We start from the raw sequence: 21,021 nt of genomic DNA on the forward strand, positions 1-21,021 counted from the left end.
GGCTGCGTGGGGGAAAATCATGTCCACGGTCAAGGCCTGATGTGGTGGTGGGAGCCACGGAAGGCTCTTCAGCCTGCTGGAGGAATGTCAGGACTACGTTTACATCCTAGAAAGACCCCTCTGGCTATTATTTGGAGACAGGTTTGGGCTGGGATTGGACTGGAAGGCGGTGACAGGTGTTTGCAGTGCTCATCCTGTGAATTCGAGGTAATATATGCAGGCGTAGAATTTAGAATAGGGGCGCCCGGGTGGCTCAGTCGGTGAAGCGTCCGACTTCGGCTCAGGTCATGATCTCACAGTCCATGAGTTCGAGCCCCACGTCAAGCTCCGTGCTGACGGCTCAGAGCCTGGAGCCTGCTTCGGATTCTGTGTCTCCCGTCTCTCGGCCCCTCCCCTGCTCACACTCTGTCTCTCTCTGTCAATAATAAATAAACATTTTAAAAATTTAAAAAAAGAATTTAGAATAACTCAGCACCTTTCTGAGCTGCTCAGTGGACCAAGGAAAGAAAGTGACCAAACAAGTAAGACTAGATTAATACTCACAAGAAATATAGGAGAATCCATCCTCGTGGGAAAATAGACCATGATGTGGCACTTATCTTCCACGTTCGATCTGATGGAAGGTGGCTTTTCTCCGCATTTTTGTGTGCATGGAAAATCCCAGGCCATACTGAGTTACTGACTCAGCCATATAAAGCAAGCTCAAGGTTACATCCAAGGGAGAGAGAGTACAAATTACTTTAACACTAGAGAAAAGGACATTAGACCTTCTAAGTATTTCTAACAAGTGAGAAATGAGGAGTACCATTGTATGTGTTCTTTCCTATAGATGTGCTAGCTTTGTAACAGAGGCCATCATATGCTTGCGTACTACTGAAAAATTCAAATTACCAAAAGTAATTGCAGTTAGGAAGAAAACATTAAAGGGGCACCTGCGTGGTTCAGTCAGTTAAGTGTATGACTCATGATTTCAGCTCAGATCATGATCTCACAGTTTGTGAGTTCAAGCCCTGCATCGGGCTCTCCGCTGTCAGCACAGAGCCCCCTTTGGATCCTCTGTTTGCCTCTCTCTCTCTCTCTGCCCCTTCCTCTGTCTCAAAAATAAAAGCATTTTTTAAAAATAATAAAACAATAATAATAATAATAGGAGAAACCATTAAAAACCATAGAAACCAAATCACTGTTAACATTTTGGCACATGTCCCTTTTTATCCCGATGGGTATGTTTCCCCACAATATTCATAGTAGGAATCAATGTACAATTTTATCACCTCATCTTGTAGACTTTTCCCCCTGCTAACACAGTCTTCATAAACTTCACTGTCCATGGTTTATACGCCACAAAACTCTCTCGACCCCTGTTATTGAACATTTGACTGGTTTTCTTGTGGTTTTTTTTTTTCTGTAATAAATAACATGGTGATCACCATCGCATACAAATTTTAGTCTTCACAGAAGACTATTTCCTCGGGATGATTCTCAGAAATGGAATGACTGTCTCAAAGGGAACAAGCATTTTTAAAGCCATTGATACTTACTAGCGATTCAGAAATCCACACTGGTGACAAAAGTTAAAGACAGACAATGTGTGAGAAAGCTCTGCTTTCTGGACTCTCTCCCTTGGCAGCCTGTGGGTTGGGTCATTACGTCTGTGGACGATTTATTGCCTTATTTCTAAATAGGATCGATACACCCAGGAGCCCTGGCATAATGAGATTCAGAGGGGCCTCCACTCATGAACGCATCCGTCAATTAGACCAGAACGTTAAGAACAGTGAAAGTGAAAATGGCTTCTATGAATCTTGATATTGAAACACAGATTAGGGCATTTGGGGAGGGAAGTGTTTTATCTTTATCCGTATTTTCTGTATGCCATACGATGAGGAAGCTCATGGAAATTGAACAGCGGCTCACCTGTTCCTTAGTATGTGCTCTTTCCACATTACCCACTAAGCTCGCTGACCCCACTGCTCTTACTCAAAATGCATTTCAAGAATAACCATTGGGGGGCACCTGGTTGGAGTCAGTTAAGCATCCTACCCCCTCCCGTTACCGTCGAGGAAACAGAGAGACTCAGTAGCGTGCCCCAAGACGCACAGGTAGGGAGGTATGAGGCCGTGCCTTTCGCGGTCATTCCTCTTTATAAAAAGACAGAGGCATGACTCTGAAAGCAGTTTGAAGAAGCCGCTGAAAATGCTTTTGGCACTGAGCCTGGCCTGGTCTACTTGTAAAGTTGTATCCATGGCAGTTAGAAACACGCTCTGCTCATTCTACTTCTCTCCCATTACTTTCACAACATTGGAATCCCTCTCTCATTCGTGCGTGCATCCAGTCTTCCCAAGCACACGCACGCACACGCACACACACACACACACACACACACGCACACACACTGGTGTGATGGAGTGGCTCCTTCTGGCACATGAGAGCTGATCACGAGCATCTCTTACCAACTCTTCAGTGACGCCCCACTTGCAGCTTGAGACCAGCCACGGCTGAAGTATTTACACCCCAGCAATTGGCAGACGCTAAAAGAATCAGGGCTTTTTTTTTTCCCCCTGAGTCCCAGTTTTTATTACCATTTACCAGCTCAGCACTGTGGTCGCCCTTCTCTGCACCTGCCAGGGCCTGAGAGCAGCAAGTTGCCTCCCCTCTTCTGGGGTGTATCGGACACCCTGGGGCAGGCCCCTCTGGCGGGTGAAGCCAACAGAGCTGGGCCATCCTTCACTCCCAGGAAACGCGAGACAGCACACATGGAACCAGGCTCCGCATGTCTGAAGAGAGGCCAGTCTCTGTGAGCGGACCCCGTGCTGGCTTGAAATGTGCATGGAACACTCCTTCAGTGGCTTCATTCACTTCTAGCAAGTGTCATTTTAACTCCATTCATGGATGAGTTTCTGTAATATCGTGATTCACAATAAGGAGTATCTTACTCCACCATTCCGGCATGTAGCTCCTTAAACTCTTGGAATTTCCTAAGTGTTGTGAGTGATAAAGATGTATTGGGTATGTTATGTTATGCTGGCGACTTTCGGGAAGCCCCTGGGTCACCTGAGGGCGGATGCTTGCTGTCAGGGGAAACCACCCGGTGATTAAAAGTTGGAACGTTCAGTCCCTTCCCAGAGCTTCTGGCCAGGGGAGAGGGTTGGAGATTCAGCTGGACTGCCAGAGGCCGATGATTTAACCCATCGTGCCTATGAAATCGAGCCTCCATAAACCCCCAGAGGATGGGGGTCAGAGAGCTTCCAGGTTGGCGAACCAGAATGCATCCACCTACTGGGAAGGTCACACAGCCCCAACTCCATGGGGACAGCATCTCCGGTGTTCAGGATGCTTCTGGACCTCAGTCTATGCCTCACCTCTTCATCTCCAGCTTTTACAATACTCTTTATGACAGACAGGTAAACTTATGTAAACATTTCTCTGAGTTCCGTGAGCCCCTCTAGGAAGTTAATGGAACCCAAGGAAGGGATCATAAGAACCTCCAATGTATAGGCAGCCAGTCAGAAACACAGATGACAACTGGAGGGACTTGGGATTGACATCCTAAGGGGGGACAGTCTTGTGGGACTGAGCCCTTACCCTGTGGGGTCTGACACTGTCTCCGGTAGATGGTGCCACAGTCAAGTTAAATTGTAGGACACCTGGCTAGTGTCCTCTGAGGCTCGGAGAGTTGCTTGGTGTTGTTGGGAAAACACAGAATGGAGTTTCCCACCAGTCAGAGCTGCCCAGTGGAGCAAGTTTCCCTGGCATAGGTGGTGAGCTGCCCATAAGAGGATGCATCCAAGAAGAGTTTGAGCAAAATCCATCCCAGATGCTTGAGGAGGGGGACGGTTCTGGATTTGAGAAGGGCCAGAAAACCCCACATGTTCAGAAGGCATAGAGGGAGGGGCGTCCGGGTGTGGCTCAGTGTGCTAAGCATTCGACTTTGGCTCAGGTCGTGATCTCGCGGTCCGTGAGTTTGAGCCCCGCGTCAGGCTCTGTGCTGACAGCTCGGAGCCTGGAACCTGCTTTGGATTGTCTCTCTCTCTCTCTCTCTCTCTCTGCCCCTCCCCCACTTGTGCTCTCTCTCTGTCTCTCTCAAAAATGAATGAATGGTAAAATTTTTTTTTTTTAAAAGGAGGCATAGGGTGAGAAGAAACCCATCAGCTCTAGTGAAACATCTGTTACGGGAATGGGGACATGGTCCCACTTTGGAGTTCATGAAGGAGTGGCCCTCCCAAAAATGTGAGCCGCTTGAGAGCAGGGAGCTCATCCCCATTTCACCCAAACACCAAAACAGCTTTATGCCCAGCGCGGGAAGAAGCTGGCAGGGGTGAAGCGGAGAGGGCATTGGTTGGAGGACGGGGGATCGATTCCAAGCTCAGCCATTATCAAGCTGGGTGATTACCATGGGGCCACTTTGTCTCTGGGGATCGGTTTTCTCAACTAATTATGTGAGGACTTATTTTAGATAGCTTCTTCAGAATAACTAATATTCTAATTAAAACACCGTGATTCACACCGAGCCTGTTTATAGCATAATGTGGATCACAAACAGACATCATTTAAAACATAAAAATTAGTGGCCAGATGGAGCCAACGGAATAGATTCCTAAATTTTGAAGGCTTTTGTTTGACACACACACACACACACACACACACACACACACACACGATGAATTTTGCATTTGATTCCCTTTACCTGCAAGAAAATGCCGATTATTCCCTGAGGAAATATGTTGGAACTGGGTTGCATTCAATGAGAATCACATTAAGTTGATTTAGGCTTAATCTGTCCTTTGTCTGCACCCCACCCCCCCTTTCAAAGGCTGTTTCTCCTCTGCTTGGGGCCGTTTTCATGCGTGTTTTTCTGTGGGCCTTGGAGTCTGACCCGGTCTCCTTTAAAATCCCAGCTGCACCACTTACTGGCTGTGGGACCTTGGGGAAATTTCTTGCTAAGCCTCAACGAGTGTCCTCCTCTGTGAACAAGGAAAATGAAAACACACATCATGGGGAGTCGTGAGGATTCAGTGTGGCAATACCTGTCAAGGGCTCAGGACACTGGCTGACACATGAGAGGTGTGGTCCAGGGCTGCTGTCCCTGTAATTCTTGGATTATCAGGTTTTGTCTCTGCTGATCCTCCCACCTGGAGCACTAGGTCTCCCTCGGGGCAGGAGCTCCCACATAACCCTCCTTGCCCCCCGTTTACCCAAGTTCTCCTCCCCAGGGTCTCGATCACCCCGTGGAGGCTGCTGGTCCTTCGGTCCTGTCGCGCAAGTTCCTGACGGCACAAACCTTGCATTTGTGCAAATCCTGAGTGCTCAGTCAGCACTCAGCATACAGGGAGCCAGGCATCTGCTTTACCGACTGAGCTAGACTGCACGTTCAGACGAGGGGGACATGAAAAGGGAAACCATTTCTGGCTCAGGAACCGCTCCTGATAAAGTGCTGATGGAAAGAAAGTCCTAACCCCCAAACACCAAGAAGAGAATGAAAGTGGAGGGAACCCACTGAATGTCCCCCTCTGTGCCAGGAGCACGTGCCACCAAGCACTCACTCACTCATTCCAACCTTAGACACCTAGCGCTGCTGTGTGACCACAGTGAGCATGCTCAGTGTGCAAGGAGTTCATGTGGCCACTGCAGGAAGTGGAAGGGCTTGAATCTCAAGTGAAGCGATAAGAGATGTGGGCGGGGCTAGATGTTGCAGGTCCCCAGAAGTCTGTCTAAGGAACTTGGCTTTATCCTAAGGGCAGAGAAAGCCAGGGAGTGGAAGGGAAGGAGTGATCACTCAGCTTTCTAGTCATTCTGGCTGTTGTGTGGAGCGTGGAGAGGGGCGGGGCTCTACCTGGAAGCAGGGAGCCTGGTTAGGATGCTGTCCTGGTGGTCCAGGTAATATATGGTGGTGGGCTGGCTGGAACTATGACAGTGCAGAGGACACAGAGGAATCAGAGAGAGAGAGGAATCTGAGCAGAGAACACCAGTTCTTTACTTTCTGGGCATTTTTAATCTATGAAGTAGGTCAGGTCGGCACTGCTTTGATTAATACATCAGAGTGAGAGAAAGGGTGGTGATGAAACGGTCCCCAAGTATGACCTTCTCATCTCCTGTATACATCCCCACTGATGGCTGCCTGACCTTGGGGGTTAGGTGAATGGTGTCAAGGAGAGTCACATCTGTGTGGGCCCCTCCTGTCAGAGCACCTTCTCTCATAGAGGAGATCTTATCTTCACAAAGGTCTGAAACTAAGTAGGGCATGGACTAGTGTCCCCATTTTTGCCCTCATTTTCTGATACCCAAGGGCTTCCCCCCTCCCCATCATGTGGTTATCTCCCTGCCTGGGATCTCTGCTGTTATCTGCTCATGCATTTGCTTCCCCAGTTGGACCAGGAAGGGAGGCTGGAGCTTAGATCTCTCCAACTCTCTGAGGCTTGTGAACACCTGCCATGGCTATATAGAAACATCAAGTTACATGGTGGGAAGGGACCTTACAGTCCACTGGCTAAATTTTCCTCCAAATGCAGGAGTCCTCTTCAATATTCTCAATTTCCTCTTATATGTCTGGTATATAGTAGGTACTTGATAATGAGTAAATGAGTGAATGAATGAATAATGAACGAGTGAGTTAGTGAATGACTTAATGAATGAGTGAATGAGTGAATGAAAGAATCCATGCATGAATGAGTTAGTGAGTGAGTGCATGAATGAGTGAGTGGATGAGCTAATGAATTAATGAGTGAATGAGTCAGTGAGTGAGTTAAGGAGTGAATGAGGGAGTAAATGAGAGAGTGAATTGAGTGAGTGAGTGAATGAGTTAATAAGTGAGTGGGTTGAGTGAATGGATGAAAGAGTGAATGAGTGAGAGAATGAATGAGGGAGTGAATGAGTGAGTGAGTGAGTGAGTGAATGATTTAATGAATGAAAGAGTGAGGGAGGGAAGGAGGGAGTGATGATTAGTTCTCATTGTTAAGAAGTTCTTTACTCTTGGCTGACACTTGCTTCCTGCTAACCACCACTTCCTGAGCTAAGTCCACTCACTGACTCTACAAGGATTCACAGGATCACACTCTCCTCCTCCCCTGGTGTCTTCTCACATATTGGACCCACAGTGACCTGTTCTCTCGTCTTCAAACATGCCAACCGGGTCCTGCCAAGTTTGTTCCCATCTTGATCTTTTTGCCTGCCTGCCCCTTCTGCCTAGGGCTCTTGACTCAAATTTCTTTTCATGGCTGGATGCTCCTTGTTATTTCAGTCTCAGCTCAAATATCACCTCCTCAGAAAAGCAATTTATAACCTGTAAGTCTAGAGTAACCTCCTCTGCCCCTTCCCCTCTCTGTGCTGAATCCTGGGTGATTTCTGCAGATCTGTCTTCCAGTTCACAAGGTCTTTCTTCATCAGTGTCTAGTCTACTGTTTAACCGGTCCACTGAGGTCTTCTATCAGTTACTCTATTTTATATCTATAGAATGTAGTTGTGAATGTTGTAATCATTCTTATTTTAAAGTCCTTTTTAGAGTCCCTGTTACATGTAATCCCCCAGAGCGATTTCTCCTATTTATTGTATCTGCTGGCTATCTCTCATGAGTTGTGTATCTTTGTATTGTAATAATTTTTTACATGTAACTTTATCAGGAAGTATCATCTATGAGTGACCCACATGGTGTTGGAGGTGTGGAGGTGACCCTATGGTGTTTATTAATGGTAGAGGAGTTGTTATGTTAATTTCTTGATGAATGCAAGATTAGTGCAAGGATTTGGGCACCAACCTCATGCATGACGTAGGCAAGAGATGATTATTTCTTTTTTAAAACTTTTTATTTATTTATTTGGTGGGGTGGGACAGAGAGAGCAGAAGATAGAGAATTCCAAGCAGGTTTCACACTGTCAGAGTGGGGCTAGATCTCATGAACAGTGAGATCATGACCTGAGCCGAAATCAAGAGATGGACGCTTAACTGATTGAGCCACCCAGGTGCCCCAACAGATGATGATTTCTTATGTTTGGTGTCACTCTCCTTATTCCAATAAAGAGGACTTTGCTCTGAAAGATTCATACACAAGCATCATGCAATGCATCAGTGCCTAAATGCCTGGTACCTGATGCATGAACATAATGCATGAAAATCACCCAGCTTGATGCATAAGCATGAAATTCACTGAAAATAGATTTCTGAGATTGCCTCCTCGATACCAACTCCCTAAGTCTGGGGTTGAGCCCAGGAATCTGAATTCCTGTAAAGTTCTCTAGGGGATTCTGATGCATAGTTAAGTTTGGGTACCAATGATCCTATAAGCTTTGAAGACTGGAATTGAAATTATTTTTGTCTTATTTACTTCAAGTGAAAAGATTTAAAGCAGCTTATAAGATATATGAAAATACATTTTGAAAAGCAGACTTAGAAAACATCTACACAGGGTACCTGGGTGGCTCAGTCAGTTAAGCACCCAACTTTGGCTCAGGTCATGATCTCACGGTTTGTGAGTTTGAGCCCCATGTCAGGCTCTGTGCTGACAGCTCACAGCCTGGAGCCTGCTTTGGATTCTGTGTCTCCCTCTCTTTCTGCCCCTCCTCTGCTCACACTTTGTCTGTCTGTCTCTCTCTCTCTCTCTCTCTCTCAAAAATGAACATAATAAAATAAAATAAAAAAGCAAATAAAACACCTACACAAACAGATAACAGATAACCTAAGTGAGTGTGATCTGACTTTATTTACTCCAATACTAGGGCACACAGGAGATGCTATGGTTGGCATCCTCACCAACATCCATATCATGGATGAGGCTGTGGACCATGCATGACCCACCATTATCCATTTCTGGAGACCCTGGGCATTACTGCAAAGCCCACCCCAGTGAAGTCAGTTATGGGGCAGTTGTGGCACTCCAATGGGAGGCTGCTCTCTGATATGGCTTTGCTGTTTCTGGGATCCCCTTCTGCAAACTGTCAGGCTGCCCAAATGCATTTACTGACTGTCAGCCCCCTTTGTTTCCTGGACCACCCTTTGTCTGGGCAATGAAGGCTCCTCTTTGCAAGCCGATGCACCTTGCTGAGCTGTGTTCTTTTGGACCTCTAGGCTTCTGCCCCAGCTGTTTCCTCTGCCCAGAAAACTTAAGACTCCATTCAATTATCTCTGTCTCCAGGTAGGCTCTCTCCTCTGCTTCCTTCATTTCCTTCCTTCCTTTTATCTGTTATTAATTGACCCTTTACCATATCTCAGCCCCACACTGGAGCTCCCCAACTTCCCTGCATCCCAGCATCTGCTCCACTGCAGACCCTCCCAGCTTCACATCTCGCCGTGCTGCCCCTCCACTCTCTGCTCTCTCCACACCAGCTTCTTGTGCTCCCTCTCTCTCTCCATAGGACTTTTGCATAGGCTTCACCCTTCTCTGCCTGATGAGTCCCCCCCCGCCGACTCTCCTTTTCTCCCCACAGTGATTGTCATCTCCTGGTTCCCTATGGTTGTCTCATTCTGCCTTCCTTCTTCACTTCTGCCCTTTTGTGATTCCTAGATTACCCTCTGTCTCCTCAACCACACTGGAGCCTCACAAGGGCAAGCCCTGTAACCTCAGCGCCTAGCACTGAGCCTGCCATATAGCAGGTGCCCAGTCTTGAGCAGATGAAATGAAAACATCCTTGAGAACCTCAATCTGTCTCTTCCTTTGGACCAGTTCTTAACCTTCTATTGGCCATTGGCCCCTTTGAGAGTCTCATGAAAGCTAGAAACCCTCTCTGCACAAATACACGTGAACATTTATTCCATATTATTTCAAAATTGAAAACCACCCCAAATAAAGAGGCCACTGTCTATTAATTCCAAGCTAAGATTCTTTTCCTGAGAGAGCAGCTGGTGAATTGTGTCCAGATATCATGATTGAAGGCCACCACATTAAAAAAATTTTTTTTTCAGTTTTTATTTATTTTTGAGAGACAGAGAGAGACAGAACACGAGCCGGGGAGGGGCAAAGAAAGAGAGAGACACAGAATCCGAAGCAGGGTCCAGGCTCCAAGCTGTCAGCACAGAACCCAATGCGGGGCTGGAACCCATGAACTATGAGATCATGAGCTGAGCCAAAGTCGGATGCTCAACCAGCTGAGCCACCCAGGCGCCCCTAAGCCCACCACATTTAGAGATAAAAATGGGCCTCCCAGCATCTTCAAAGGCTGGTGGTTCAGATGGCATCATGGGGGTGCCATGCTGGCTGGTATGTCCCCTTTAAAAGCTCATCTCCCTGCTTTTGTTGTTGCAGGAAAGAAGACAGCACAGAGGCACGCACATCCCACTGAGGAATATTTATATCCCTCCCGACTGACCAACAGAGCAGCAGTGGCCCCAGGATTTGTGGTTCCTTCTGGGGACCTGAGTTACAAGCCAGAGGACTGTCTTCCTATTCTAAGTCATTCATGGGAATGTCTCTCTTCTGTATAATACCAACCAGGGGACCAAAGGATGGCTCTTGACTATCAGAAGCTGTACGTATTGGCATGGGGTGGTGGGAAGAAGCTTGGGTCTGGAGTCCCAACGTCTTGGCTGGCTTTGCCCCTGCTAAGCTGTGTCACCTTGCACAAATTACTTCGAACGTCCGCTTCTTTACCTGTCTAAGGGTCTAAACACCTACTTGACAGTTTTGTTCTGACAGCCAAAAGAGCTCATGGCTACGAAAGTGTTCTGCACCCCGTACGATGCTTCCCACACGTCAGGGATCATGGCTGTTTGTAAATGTGATTCTCTCACTCATGTGACTGACCACACCCTGCCACAGCTACTCATTACACTCACAGTTCTCTGTAGCTGCCACCCACGATGGGTGATGTGGTACCATGGCAGGATTATCGTTTTTGCATTCTCAGTGGTCATCTTGATATTATAGAGCTCCTGCGGAAGCCTGAGCTAAGGTGAAGGTTCTAACCTGTGCGAAAAATTGTACACATGTGAGCACTTCCCTGGGAAGAGGGGCCATGGGTTTCATTAGATTCTCAAATGAAACTGGAACCCTCAAAAACCAAGCACCCGTCGTCTAGGGGGAAAGGACTCCACTGAGGAACCCAGAGACCCAGCTCTGCCTCTAACTGGCTGGTGACTTTGAGGCCTCAGTTCCTGATCTACAAAATGGGTGCAGCCTCATGCCCTCCAGTAGCCTTCGCAGTCCGGCTGCGGATGAGTCTGTGGCCCCTCCCTGCATGTGTCCTCCCCCAGAGAGGACACTCTTCCCGCTGCAGCAAACACTTGCTGGGTCCCTACTGTGCGGTGAGCTCTGGCCGGCTGGAAGCTCCTGTACCCAGTCTTCTTGCTTCCTGAGTAAGTAGAGAGTTCTTCTAGTCTAACCATATGTCACTTCATGCAACTGTGTCCACAGATTGTCCCCCAGATAACCACAGCACTTCAAAATTCTTAAAGCACTCAAAGCTCATTAAAGAGCATTATGGCCCAGCCACTGTGCAGACTGAGGGGTTTGCTGCCTCTGAAAATACCTCCCTGTAAATTACAGGTCTGTGACACCCTCTTCCTTGGGCAGCCGAAGGCGTAACAGGGACACTGAAACCTAAGCATCCCCCAGGAAGGCAGAATGAAAAGCCGGTTGCAGTGTGGTACTACCTCCATGAGCCGAATTCTTTCCCACCCTGCTGCTACTGGCAGAGATTGACAGTAAGGAGACAGGCTGGTGGTCAGGATCTGCCCCAAAGTCCTTGGCCTCAGCAGAGCCTGGGCTGGCTCAGTGAGGGGTAAGTGACAGGCAGGCCCCACGACCCACGGGGCAGATCTCAGAGAGCTCTTAGTCTGCAGCGGGCACACGGACAGCCCTTGGGTCAGATCTGGCTCACAAACACATCCCATTTGGCTTAGGTTTGTTCAAAAAACAGCAGTAGAGTACGTAAACATAAAATGTACCCTCTTAACCCTTTTTAAATGCCCCGTTTAGGACATTCACATGTTGGGCAACCATCACCACCATCCACTTCCAGAACATTTCCATCTTCCCGAACTGAAACTCTGTCCCATTAAACGCTAGCCCCCTCTTCTCCCCTGTCTCAGCCCCTGGAAACGCCCATTGTGTTTTCCATCTTGACAGATATGATTACTCTGAAAACTTCATGTAAGTGGAGTCCTACCAGAGTTGTCCTTTGGGGACTATTTCACTAGCCATAATGGCCTCTAGGCTCATCCACATTGTTGCAGGTGTTAGAACTTCCTTCCTTTTTGAGGCTAAATGATATTCCAGTGGATGGACAGGTCACATCCTGTGGACCGTCTACCTGTCGACCAACACTTGAGTTGTTTCCATCGTCTGCCTCTTGTGAATAATGTGCTGTGAACACAGAAGTACAAATACCTGCATTGTATTTGTTACTATTGGGGTAACCAATAGTAACCCCATTGAAAAACCAGAAGATTTCTCATAGAAATACGAATTTCTGGCTTCTCTCGGAAGACAGTGGACCTGGCAATTCAAGGTTTCTATGTTCATGGCCATGCTCAGATGAATGAGGCCAGCACACTCCTTTCCCAACGACAGACACACTCAGCCTTGGGAGGGCTTCAGGCAACCACACCCTCCCAGGGTCTCTTCTGCCGACCACCTACCTTGCCCGGTCTGCCCAACCCTCTGATCAGATGGCTGAAAGTACAGTGACCCCGAGAGGCACAGGGACCTGGGCCCGTGGTGTCACAGGTGGGATGGTGAGTGACTGCTGTCACCTGGGAAAGGCCCGGACTAGGTTCTGGTTCCAGCTCTGCTGCTTTGCCTGCGTCAGTGACCTTCACCTTTCTGAGCCTAAGTTTCCTCCTTTGGAAGAAAAGATACCTTCTCCAGCAGATTCATGGAATTATTGTCAAGATAGAAGAAGAAGGTGTGTGGGGACTGGAACATGGCATTACTAACAGCACAGTCCAAGTCTGGCAGCCTAGAATTTGAGGGTCCATTTCCCCCTCTGCAAAATTGGAAAAGGGACCATGCCTCTCCACGGGAGCGTCCTGAGGACTGAGACAGGAAAGGTAAAGCATCCAGCAGAATGCCTGGCACACAGCAGGTGCATCCCACATGTTACTTGGTAACAAGAGAGGGCTCTGTTGGAGGGCTCCAGATCCCCCTTGGCAGAGATCACAATCCAGGAAGACACCTGACGTCCTGATGTTGTGGGCACAGCCTGGCTGCAGATTCCATCAGCCTGATTTCAAAGCCCACCCTCTGCCTTTTATCTGCCAGGGCCTGTCAGCGGCCTCCCTGAGCTGTAGACTGTCCCTTGTTGGAGGGCACACAATCACTGTCTTTGCCAGCACCAGGGGAGACGAGAAACATCAGGTGCCTGGTGCATACTAGATGCTGAACAACAAACGTAGTTCCCCTCCTCCCTTTCCCAAGCAGAAGTCGGCCTCTGACTTTAAAAAGATGGCATGTTTTCCAAATGAGTATTAAAGAAGAAGGGGAAGGAGAAGGGGAAGGAGAAGGAGAGGGAAAATATGGTTTTCAGCCCCCACTGGAGTGCTTCAGGGCTCTCATGTTCTTGGGGTTAAGGTTTGTTGCTCAATGGGATTCATTCATTCATTCAACCAGCACGCATTTATTGAGCACCACTAAATGCCAGGCACCAATGATGGGCCTACCTGGGGTAACAGGAGAAAACAAAACATACCAATCCCCTGCTCTTTGGGGTCGAATTATATCAGCCAATGGGTCAGTTGGTGGATACATGCTCATTAAGTGCCTCTTCTGAGCTGACTTTACGCGGGACCTTGGCCTCACCTTCAAGGCTCATCTCTGTTGCTGGATGTGGGCTGCCTCCAAGCTGTACCCTGTGGATCCTGTGGCTCCTGTGGCAGCCCCAGATGTCACGCTTGTCCTGGGTCCCTGATCACCCACCCCTGGTCTTTCTGTCCATTTGTATTGCTTCATTGACTCGGTCCGTCCCAGATTCCCCGAGGGAAGTCTCTGAGCCTCTTTGGGACCCGTGAGGCACCCCTGGGGGGAGCAGTCCATCCCAGGCCCAGTGTGGACCCTGGCAGAGCCCTGCCTCTCTACCTTTGGGCTTTGAGTGAGATGGAAATGTGACCAGAAAAAGCACTTTGCGGACCTCAGTGTTGTGCATATGCTTTCTTCATTTCATTAATTCAATACGTGTCTGCTGTGCACCTACTGTGTGCTGTCATGAACAAGGTGGTCTGTGTCATGACGATTGGAAAAGGTCCTTAAGCTAAGGAAGAGAAGCTTGCTTGTCAGATGGTTGTACTATGCATTCATAAATTATGATTAGCAACAGCCAGGGAGTTGGCATGGCAACGTTTCCCCATAAACTGCGAGGCAGTGTTCTTAAAATAGGTTCCCCGGAGGTGTGGCAGCGGTGGAGACACACAGAGGCAGTGTGGTCTGATGGCTCTGTGGACCAAGGTAGACTCCACTGCCACCTGTGTGTTCAGAAAGGCCATGCCACCCCCCTTCCCGAGCAGACCAGAGGCACGGTAATTAAGATAGACCTGGAAGCATCCATTGTTGGAACTGGTGACTTAATTTGTTATAAATACCCCTGCCCTTCCCCATTTAACAGGGGAAGTAAGGAAAGCAGAGACCCGAGGGGTTAAGTGACCGACCCAGGGTCACACAGTCATCTGATTGCAGATGTGACTGAATCTGGTTCTGACGTCTTTATAGAGACTTCTCCAACTGTGCTTTTCTGCTTTGGAATTCTAGATCTGGGCCCGATGCAGTTCATTTTCTAATGGGTTACAGTCTGCATGACATCACTTAGCAACATGCATCGGGTCAAGGAATCTTTCCTTTCGTATAGAATCTATGCCCCGTTTCTCCCTGCGGAAGCCCTGAATCCCAAGATGTCATGGAAACTCACCTGCTTCTTGGCCAGGCTGAGATGATTGTGGTTTAAGTTCATCTCTCCACAGCCTTCCCTACCCTAGTTTCCCAGTGTGGAAATCAGGTAGCAGAGCCTATCCAAAGTTTATGATCTGCTTTGCAATGAGATGACTGTGTGAGTTAGTGACCCCTCATTACAGAGGACGGGGAAGCCAAACCCTTTAAAAGATGAGTTCCCTTTCTTCTATTTGTGTTACTCAGCAATTTATTGCATAAATTTTATCAACTTGGGAAGGTGTTTTGTCTCTGTTTTGTTTTTTTGGGTTTTTTTCTTTTTTTACCTTCAGGCTGGCGAGCTGCTTTTAAGAGATTCGCAACTCTTGTTTAATCCAGGGTGAAATTCCAGGACCGGAATGTGAAACTTTGTTGAGCACTATCTACTTCTGAGAATAGGGTGCTAGACACGTGTGACGTATTTTAGAGACTTAACCTTTCCTTCTCTATGTAGAGAGGGCCTTGCCGTGGAAAGGGCTCTGGGCTGGGAGCAGGGAGGTCTGCCAACTGAGCTTTGCCAAACCCCCTCTCTAGGCCATCGGTAGGCTATAAAGATTGCCCTAGGTAGCGATAATTCTTTACTGTGATTTCGTGTTGGACTCACCTACAGAGCTTTTTAAAAACCCAACGCACAGGCCCCTTTCCAGGCCTTGAAACCAGCCTATCTTGGGTGGGCCCCAAGCGGGGATCTTTAAAAAGGCCCCCAGTGATTCTAATGGGCAGCCAGTGGGAAAAGCATCAAATTGTCCCTTTCAGTTCTGCCATCTCCTGTGTTAATTAGATTCCAAGATGCCACTGGGGATTTCTTCTGTATTAGACTCATTTATTTTTGCTCCTTGCTAGGAAAGAAATGTGTACTCAGAGTTGATAGGAGGAACCTTCTCATCTTCGGAATGTTTTTGACCATGAGTCAGCTTGGCAACTTCACCTTTAGAGGCCCTTTTAAGCAGCTAATGATCCTTAGGAAAACGAAATGCATGACACCGTAGCATTCATTTCTATGGTGGCAGAACCTGACGCTGAGCTCCTTTTGGTGGCTGATCACAGCATGCTTACATGGGAGTTCGGATAACAACTGGGTGATGCAGTAGACATCAAGAATGAACCTCCTGTGTACGGCCGAATGCATCCTAAAATCTTCCGGAAATAGATACTCCAAATCCACTGCTATCTATAGCTTTATCAGTTTTGCAACCAAATAGAAGCTGATTCTGTTCAGCATTTGTGCCAGTGGCCAACTGTGTCCTATCTGGCCTTGAAATAAATTCTTTGGGAATTCTTGATGCCTTAAGGAGGTGGACAAGGAAGACCCCTGGGACTTGTTCATGTATTTAGTCCTCTTCCCTGTTTTAGAAGAATTTCTAAAAAAAGATAGTGTGTGCCTTGGACCAAAACTTGTTTTTAAAAAGCTGGTAGGCTTAGGATGGAAGGATTGGCTTTCTTTATCCCATTGGATCTTCCCTAAATCCTACTCTGGTTTGAGAAAGCACAGCTCTCATCCCAATCTGACTTTTGCATCCATGGCACAAATGTATTACATGGAGTCATGGAAAGACTAATGGGAGAACTGGTACAAATCAAAGGAAGGTTTGCTCCAACACCATTTTTTTTTGTCTTTGAAAAGTATCATCAGGCTATGTCCACAGGTGGATTGATGCTGCATTTATATGATGGCAGAATAAGGGGAGGGGAAGACAAATGAATGGGATTGTTAAAAATGGCAGAAAGCTTGATATCAACTCTGTATCAATATTTTCTTTTCTAAGGTAAAGTAATGTAATACCATGTTAATGGATATGACGTCAAAAGTGATGGGGGAATAAATATCTATGCAGTCACAGTATAACTATTAACTGAGACTTTTTCAATGAGGGTGAAGACAAGGTCTGACTCGAATAGAGATCATAGAAGGAGTTATGGGCCAGATACACTGGGTTTGGACTGTCCTCTGCCACCAACTGGTTGTGCAAGTTTGGATGGTGTGCTTACCTCTCTCAATCTCAACGTCCTCCATGGAAACGTCAGGGAAGGTGTGAGCCTTGATGAGATAGCACATGTGTTGTAAAGCACCTGCATATGTTGGTGCTCTGCAGATGCTGGGAACCTTTCCTCACCCCTTGGAAAATGCTCTGATGCATTTCAGTGCCATGGCTGGGCGTGTGTCACGAAGCTGAGTTGTGTGACTCCGTTGGTCTTCCAACTCAGATTGTTCAGGTTTGCACAATCCACTTTTGATGAGGAGGCAAGGAAGGGACCTGGGTGTCATTGGCAAAGATGATGAACGAGGCTTGAGAATTCATCTTGGCAGAATGTCCCTGTTCTCTTCAGTCTTCCAGGATGACTCCTGGGAGGATATCGTGTGAAAGCTGTGAAGCACAGACAATAGGTTGGAAATTGCAGACTTTCCCACTGGGTCCCAAATGTACGCTGATTCTACACCTTGCTACTGCTTGAGCATTAAAGGAATTTTATATTATATACGGCCATTCATAAACACAAGGGTCAGAATTTTGGCAGAGTTCTGGCCCTCCCCTCAGTTAGAAGTGTGGATTCGCATGGGAGTGGTCTGGCAAAAGGAGCAGAACCCTTTTCCTTCTGGATGCTTTTCAGCAGGAACCTCCCTTGGGTCCAGGAGAAGTGGCTGTCCCCCAGCTCCTGCCTTCAGCAAATGAACAGAGCGCTCAGTCCCTGGAGACACTCATTGGATTCCCGATCTGTTGTGAATCAGGCTCAAAACTCCCTTCTGGGTTTTCAAGATTTGTAATGATTGCTCAATCTTGTGTAAACCAGGCTGGCATTTTCTCTTGTTACCAAGATGTATTTTTCTATGTTAGTTAAATGTATAATTTGTGTAATTTTGTACATTAAAATGTATGCTTTTTCACAATTAAAGGTTTTTTTTCCCCTTTTGAATGTCTAACTTACTGATGGTTTGTTACAAAGAGTTGTAGACCTTGACACAATACAAAAAGGCAATGAATCCAAGAGTCCTGATTTTTGGTGGGGAATAGTGTCCTTCTCAGAAGTCACATCCACTTTGCACAAATAATGAAGTGACTTCCTTTATGGCCCTTTATATGGCTGTGTTAGTTTGCGGTTGTGTAACAAGTTACCACGAACGTAGGGGCTCCAAACAATACATGTATCTTACAGCTCTGGAGATAAGAAGTCTGCATTGGGTCTCACAGGGCTAAAATCTAGATCTCTGCAGGGCTGTGTTCCTTTGGGAAGCTCTGGGGAGAATTTGCTTCCTTGCCGTTTCCAGCTCCTAGAAGCTGCCTTTGGTCTTTGGCTTATGCTCTCTTCCTCCATCTTGAAAGGCAACAGCATATCTCTCTCTGACTCTGACACCTGCTTCTGTCATCATGTCTTCTTCTCTGACTTTGATCATCCTGCCTTCCTCTTTTGCTTATAAGGATGCTTGGATTACCTTAGGCCAAACTGGATAATCCAGGATAATCTCCCTTTCCCAAGATCCCAAATGTAACCACATCTGCAAATTCCCTTTTGCCACGCAAGATAACATCTACACAGACTCTAGGGATTAGGAGATGAGGATCTTTGGGAGGGGGATATTATTCTGCCTACCATAATCCGTTATGAACTGATTTGGAAGTAGTGGGGGAAAAAAGCAGACATATTAGAATCAAACAGGCCTGAACTTGAACTGTATCTCTGCCACTTGGTGGCCACACAACTTTAGGCAGCTTGCTTAACTTCTCTGAACCTACACAAAGTGACTGAAATAATCCATTACTGGCCTCACAAATTCATACCTAACAATAAACTATATTTCCCTTTCCCTCATTTTTTTTGGAAATCATTCTTTTTACAACTTATACTTAAAAATTGTTTTTTGATGTTTACTTATCTTTTAGAGACAGAGAGAGAGAGAGAGAGAGTGGGGAGGGGCAGAGAGAGAGGGAGACAGAATCCGAAGCAGGTTCCAGACTCCGAGCTGTCAGCACAGAGCCTGACTCGGGGCTCAAACTCACGGACCGCGAGATCATGACCTGAGCCGAAGTCGGACATTTAACCAACTGAGGCACCCAGGCGCCCCTACAACTGACACTTATAAAAAGTATCTTTTTGTGTGTTTGTTTGCCCAAGAGGGGCCCTGATGGAGAATATGCATTGGAACTGAGTGGTCTCTCCTGTTCTCTCCCTATGGCCATGTGATGACGTGACCCTTCCTGTTCTCTGCCATCACCCCGGGAGCCCTCATGGGGTGACAGGATGAGCTCCTTGCTTATCCTTCCCCCAATGCCACGGTTTCATTCACTTGTGATCACTCCTTTCCTGGAGGACTGAGAGCAGTCAGAGAACAGGATGGGCAAGGTCACGGCCATCCTCTGGCCCGAATGCAGTTTGCTCAGGTTTCCTGGGTTTTTTTCTGCCGGCCTCCGTCAGATACCATTCTCTTGGCTTCCCTGCAGACTGGTGGGTGCATTTCCTAACTTACACCCCCAGCTTGGTTTCTGGCCTCCCTTTCTTTGCTACGCTTGGGTTACTACCCTTGAATGAGGGGACATTGTAGGAAGCACTCAGACAAAGCTGAGCCAAACCCCGGCGTGATCACCTCCTGGCAGTTAACTGGAGTTGCGAGGGTAAGGTGTGTGCCCCTCAGTGCTCCAGCCTGAAAATCGAGATGGTGTTGTCTGCCACATGGGGCTGGGGAGAGAGCTGGTGCCATGTAAAGCAGAGTGTAGTGTGTAGAGATGAACGGTGAGTGCACAGACCCTTATGTATACATGGTAGGCACTCCGTAAAAGTCAACCCCCCCGCCTTGTCTGTAGGGGTGCAGAGGAGTCCTGAGGAGTAACATAAAGTAACATGCAGTGGGTGTCCAAATGCATGTTGGATGCAGGATGAATGATTTTTTTGCCCCAGGTTGTATGGAGGACAGGATTCTAACCCCCAAATCTGGACTATCCGAGACCTGTTCTTTTGTTGTTGTTGTTCCTTAATGTTTATTGTGTGCGAGCAGGGGAGGAGCAGAGAGAGAGAGAGAGAGAGAGAGAGAGAGAAAGGGAATGAGAGAGAATCCCAAGCAGGCTACACGCTGTTGGCGCTGAGCCCATCTCGGGGCTCGATCTCACAAACTGTGAGATCACGACCTGAGCTGAAATCAAGAGTCGGGTGTTTAACCAACTGAGCCACCCAGGTGCCCCCACCTCCCCGCCAAGGCTTATTCCTTTATCTCCCCTCTCCTAAAGGGACTTCTCAGCCACACTTCTTGGGGAGGGTAAAGAGTACTCATTAAGATGTAGATTTTGGGACCAGACTACTGTGTTTAAGTCCTAAGCAGCATCATTTACCAGCTGTGACCCCAGCCAAGTCACTTATCTCTCTGAGCCTTAGTTTTCTTATCTGTAAAATGAGGCTACTTACATCAAAGATTGCTGTGAAGCTTAAAACAATTACTATATGTAAAGTGCCCACAATGGTCCTTGGCATGTAGTAAACTCTCTGTAAAGGGGAGCTATTTTTTTTCCTTTCTTGCTTCTGTAAAAGGTGACTTCCCCTCCTTTTTCCTTGTCCCACTGCCTCCTACTCTTGACAGCTGCCTCGCCCTTTCCTACAGCAGGAAGTGTTTTCTTGGAAAGCAGTGGGATCTCTGGCATGAGAGGTATTTAAGCAAGGAGAGACTGCCTTCTCAAAATGTTGAGAGCAGGCAGAAGCATGGAAGATTGACCTCAAAAGTTCAGTCTAACTCATATTCTTGGATTCTCTGGTATTTCTATGGGTTTAGTGGCTATGAATATTTGTGAAGCTTTAGGAGAAGCTTCTAGGTGGGCTTCAATATGAGATTTCCTTGCCTGGGATATACTGGGAATAGTGTTTCCCAGGACAGATGGAAGTTTTTACTGAAAACACTAGCAGTGAAGCCTAGAGTCCCCCAGACCTCAAGAGGATTATTTGTGACAGAAATCTGTCCAGGGTACTCAGGGACAAAGGAGTGAGGAGGGCAGCATGGAGGATGCGGTGGATAGAAGAGAGAGTGGGGGGGGGGGTTGATATTCTCTGTTCTTATGCTTTTTATGGCTAGTACTCCCTGCACTGCAGTCATATATGCTTCTTGAAGGCAAGGGCTTTATAAATACTCATTGTTATGTCCCCAGCATGGAAAAGGGGCTTGCTAAATGGCCACTGAGCTCCAGACCTGGCTGAGTAGCAGTACAATC

General features: G+C 47.3%; 1 protein-coding gene across 3 annotated transcripts in view; it reads left to right on the plus strand.

The window, feature by feature from the left end:
- Positions 1–17,749, plus strand: part of LOC132692732 (janus kinase and microtubule-interacting protein 1) — a 249,392-nt gene extending 231,643 nt beyond the window's left edge. For 2 of the 3 annotated variants that reach the window (XM_060655463.3, XM_060655465.3), the window contains one exon: positions 10,229–17,749. Coding sequence is in view for 1 of the 3 variants with exons in the window: in XM_060655465.3 (XP_060511448.3) it covers positions 10,229–10,291 (63 nt within the window). In the remaining 2 variants the exon portion in view is untranslated. The remainder of the gene's footprint in view (positions 1–10,228) is intronic. The other variant, XM_060655464.3, reaches the window with a different exon arrangement.
- Positions 17,750–21,021: the final 3,272 nt, after the last annotated feature.

This window comes from Panthera onca, chromosome B1 (genome assembly GCF_046562875.1).
Source record: "Panthera onca isolate mPanOnc1 chromosome B1, mPanOnc1 haplotype 2, whole genome shotgun sequence".
Classification (NCBI taxonomy): Eukaryota; Metazoa; Chordata; class Mammalia; order Carnivora; family Felidae; genus Panthera; species Panthera onca.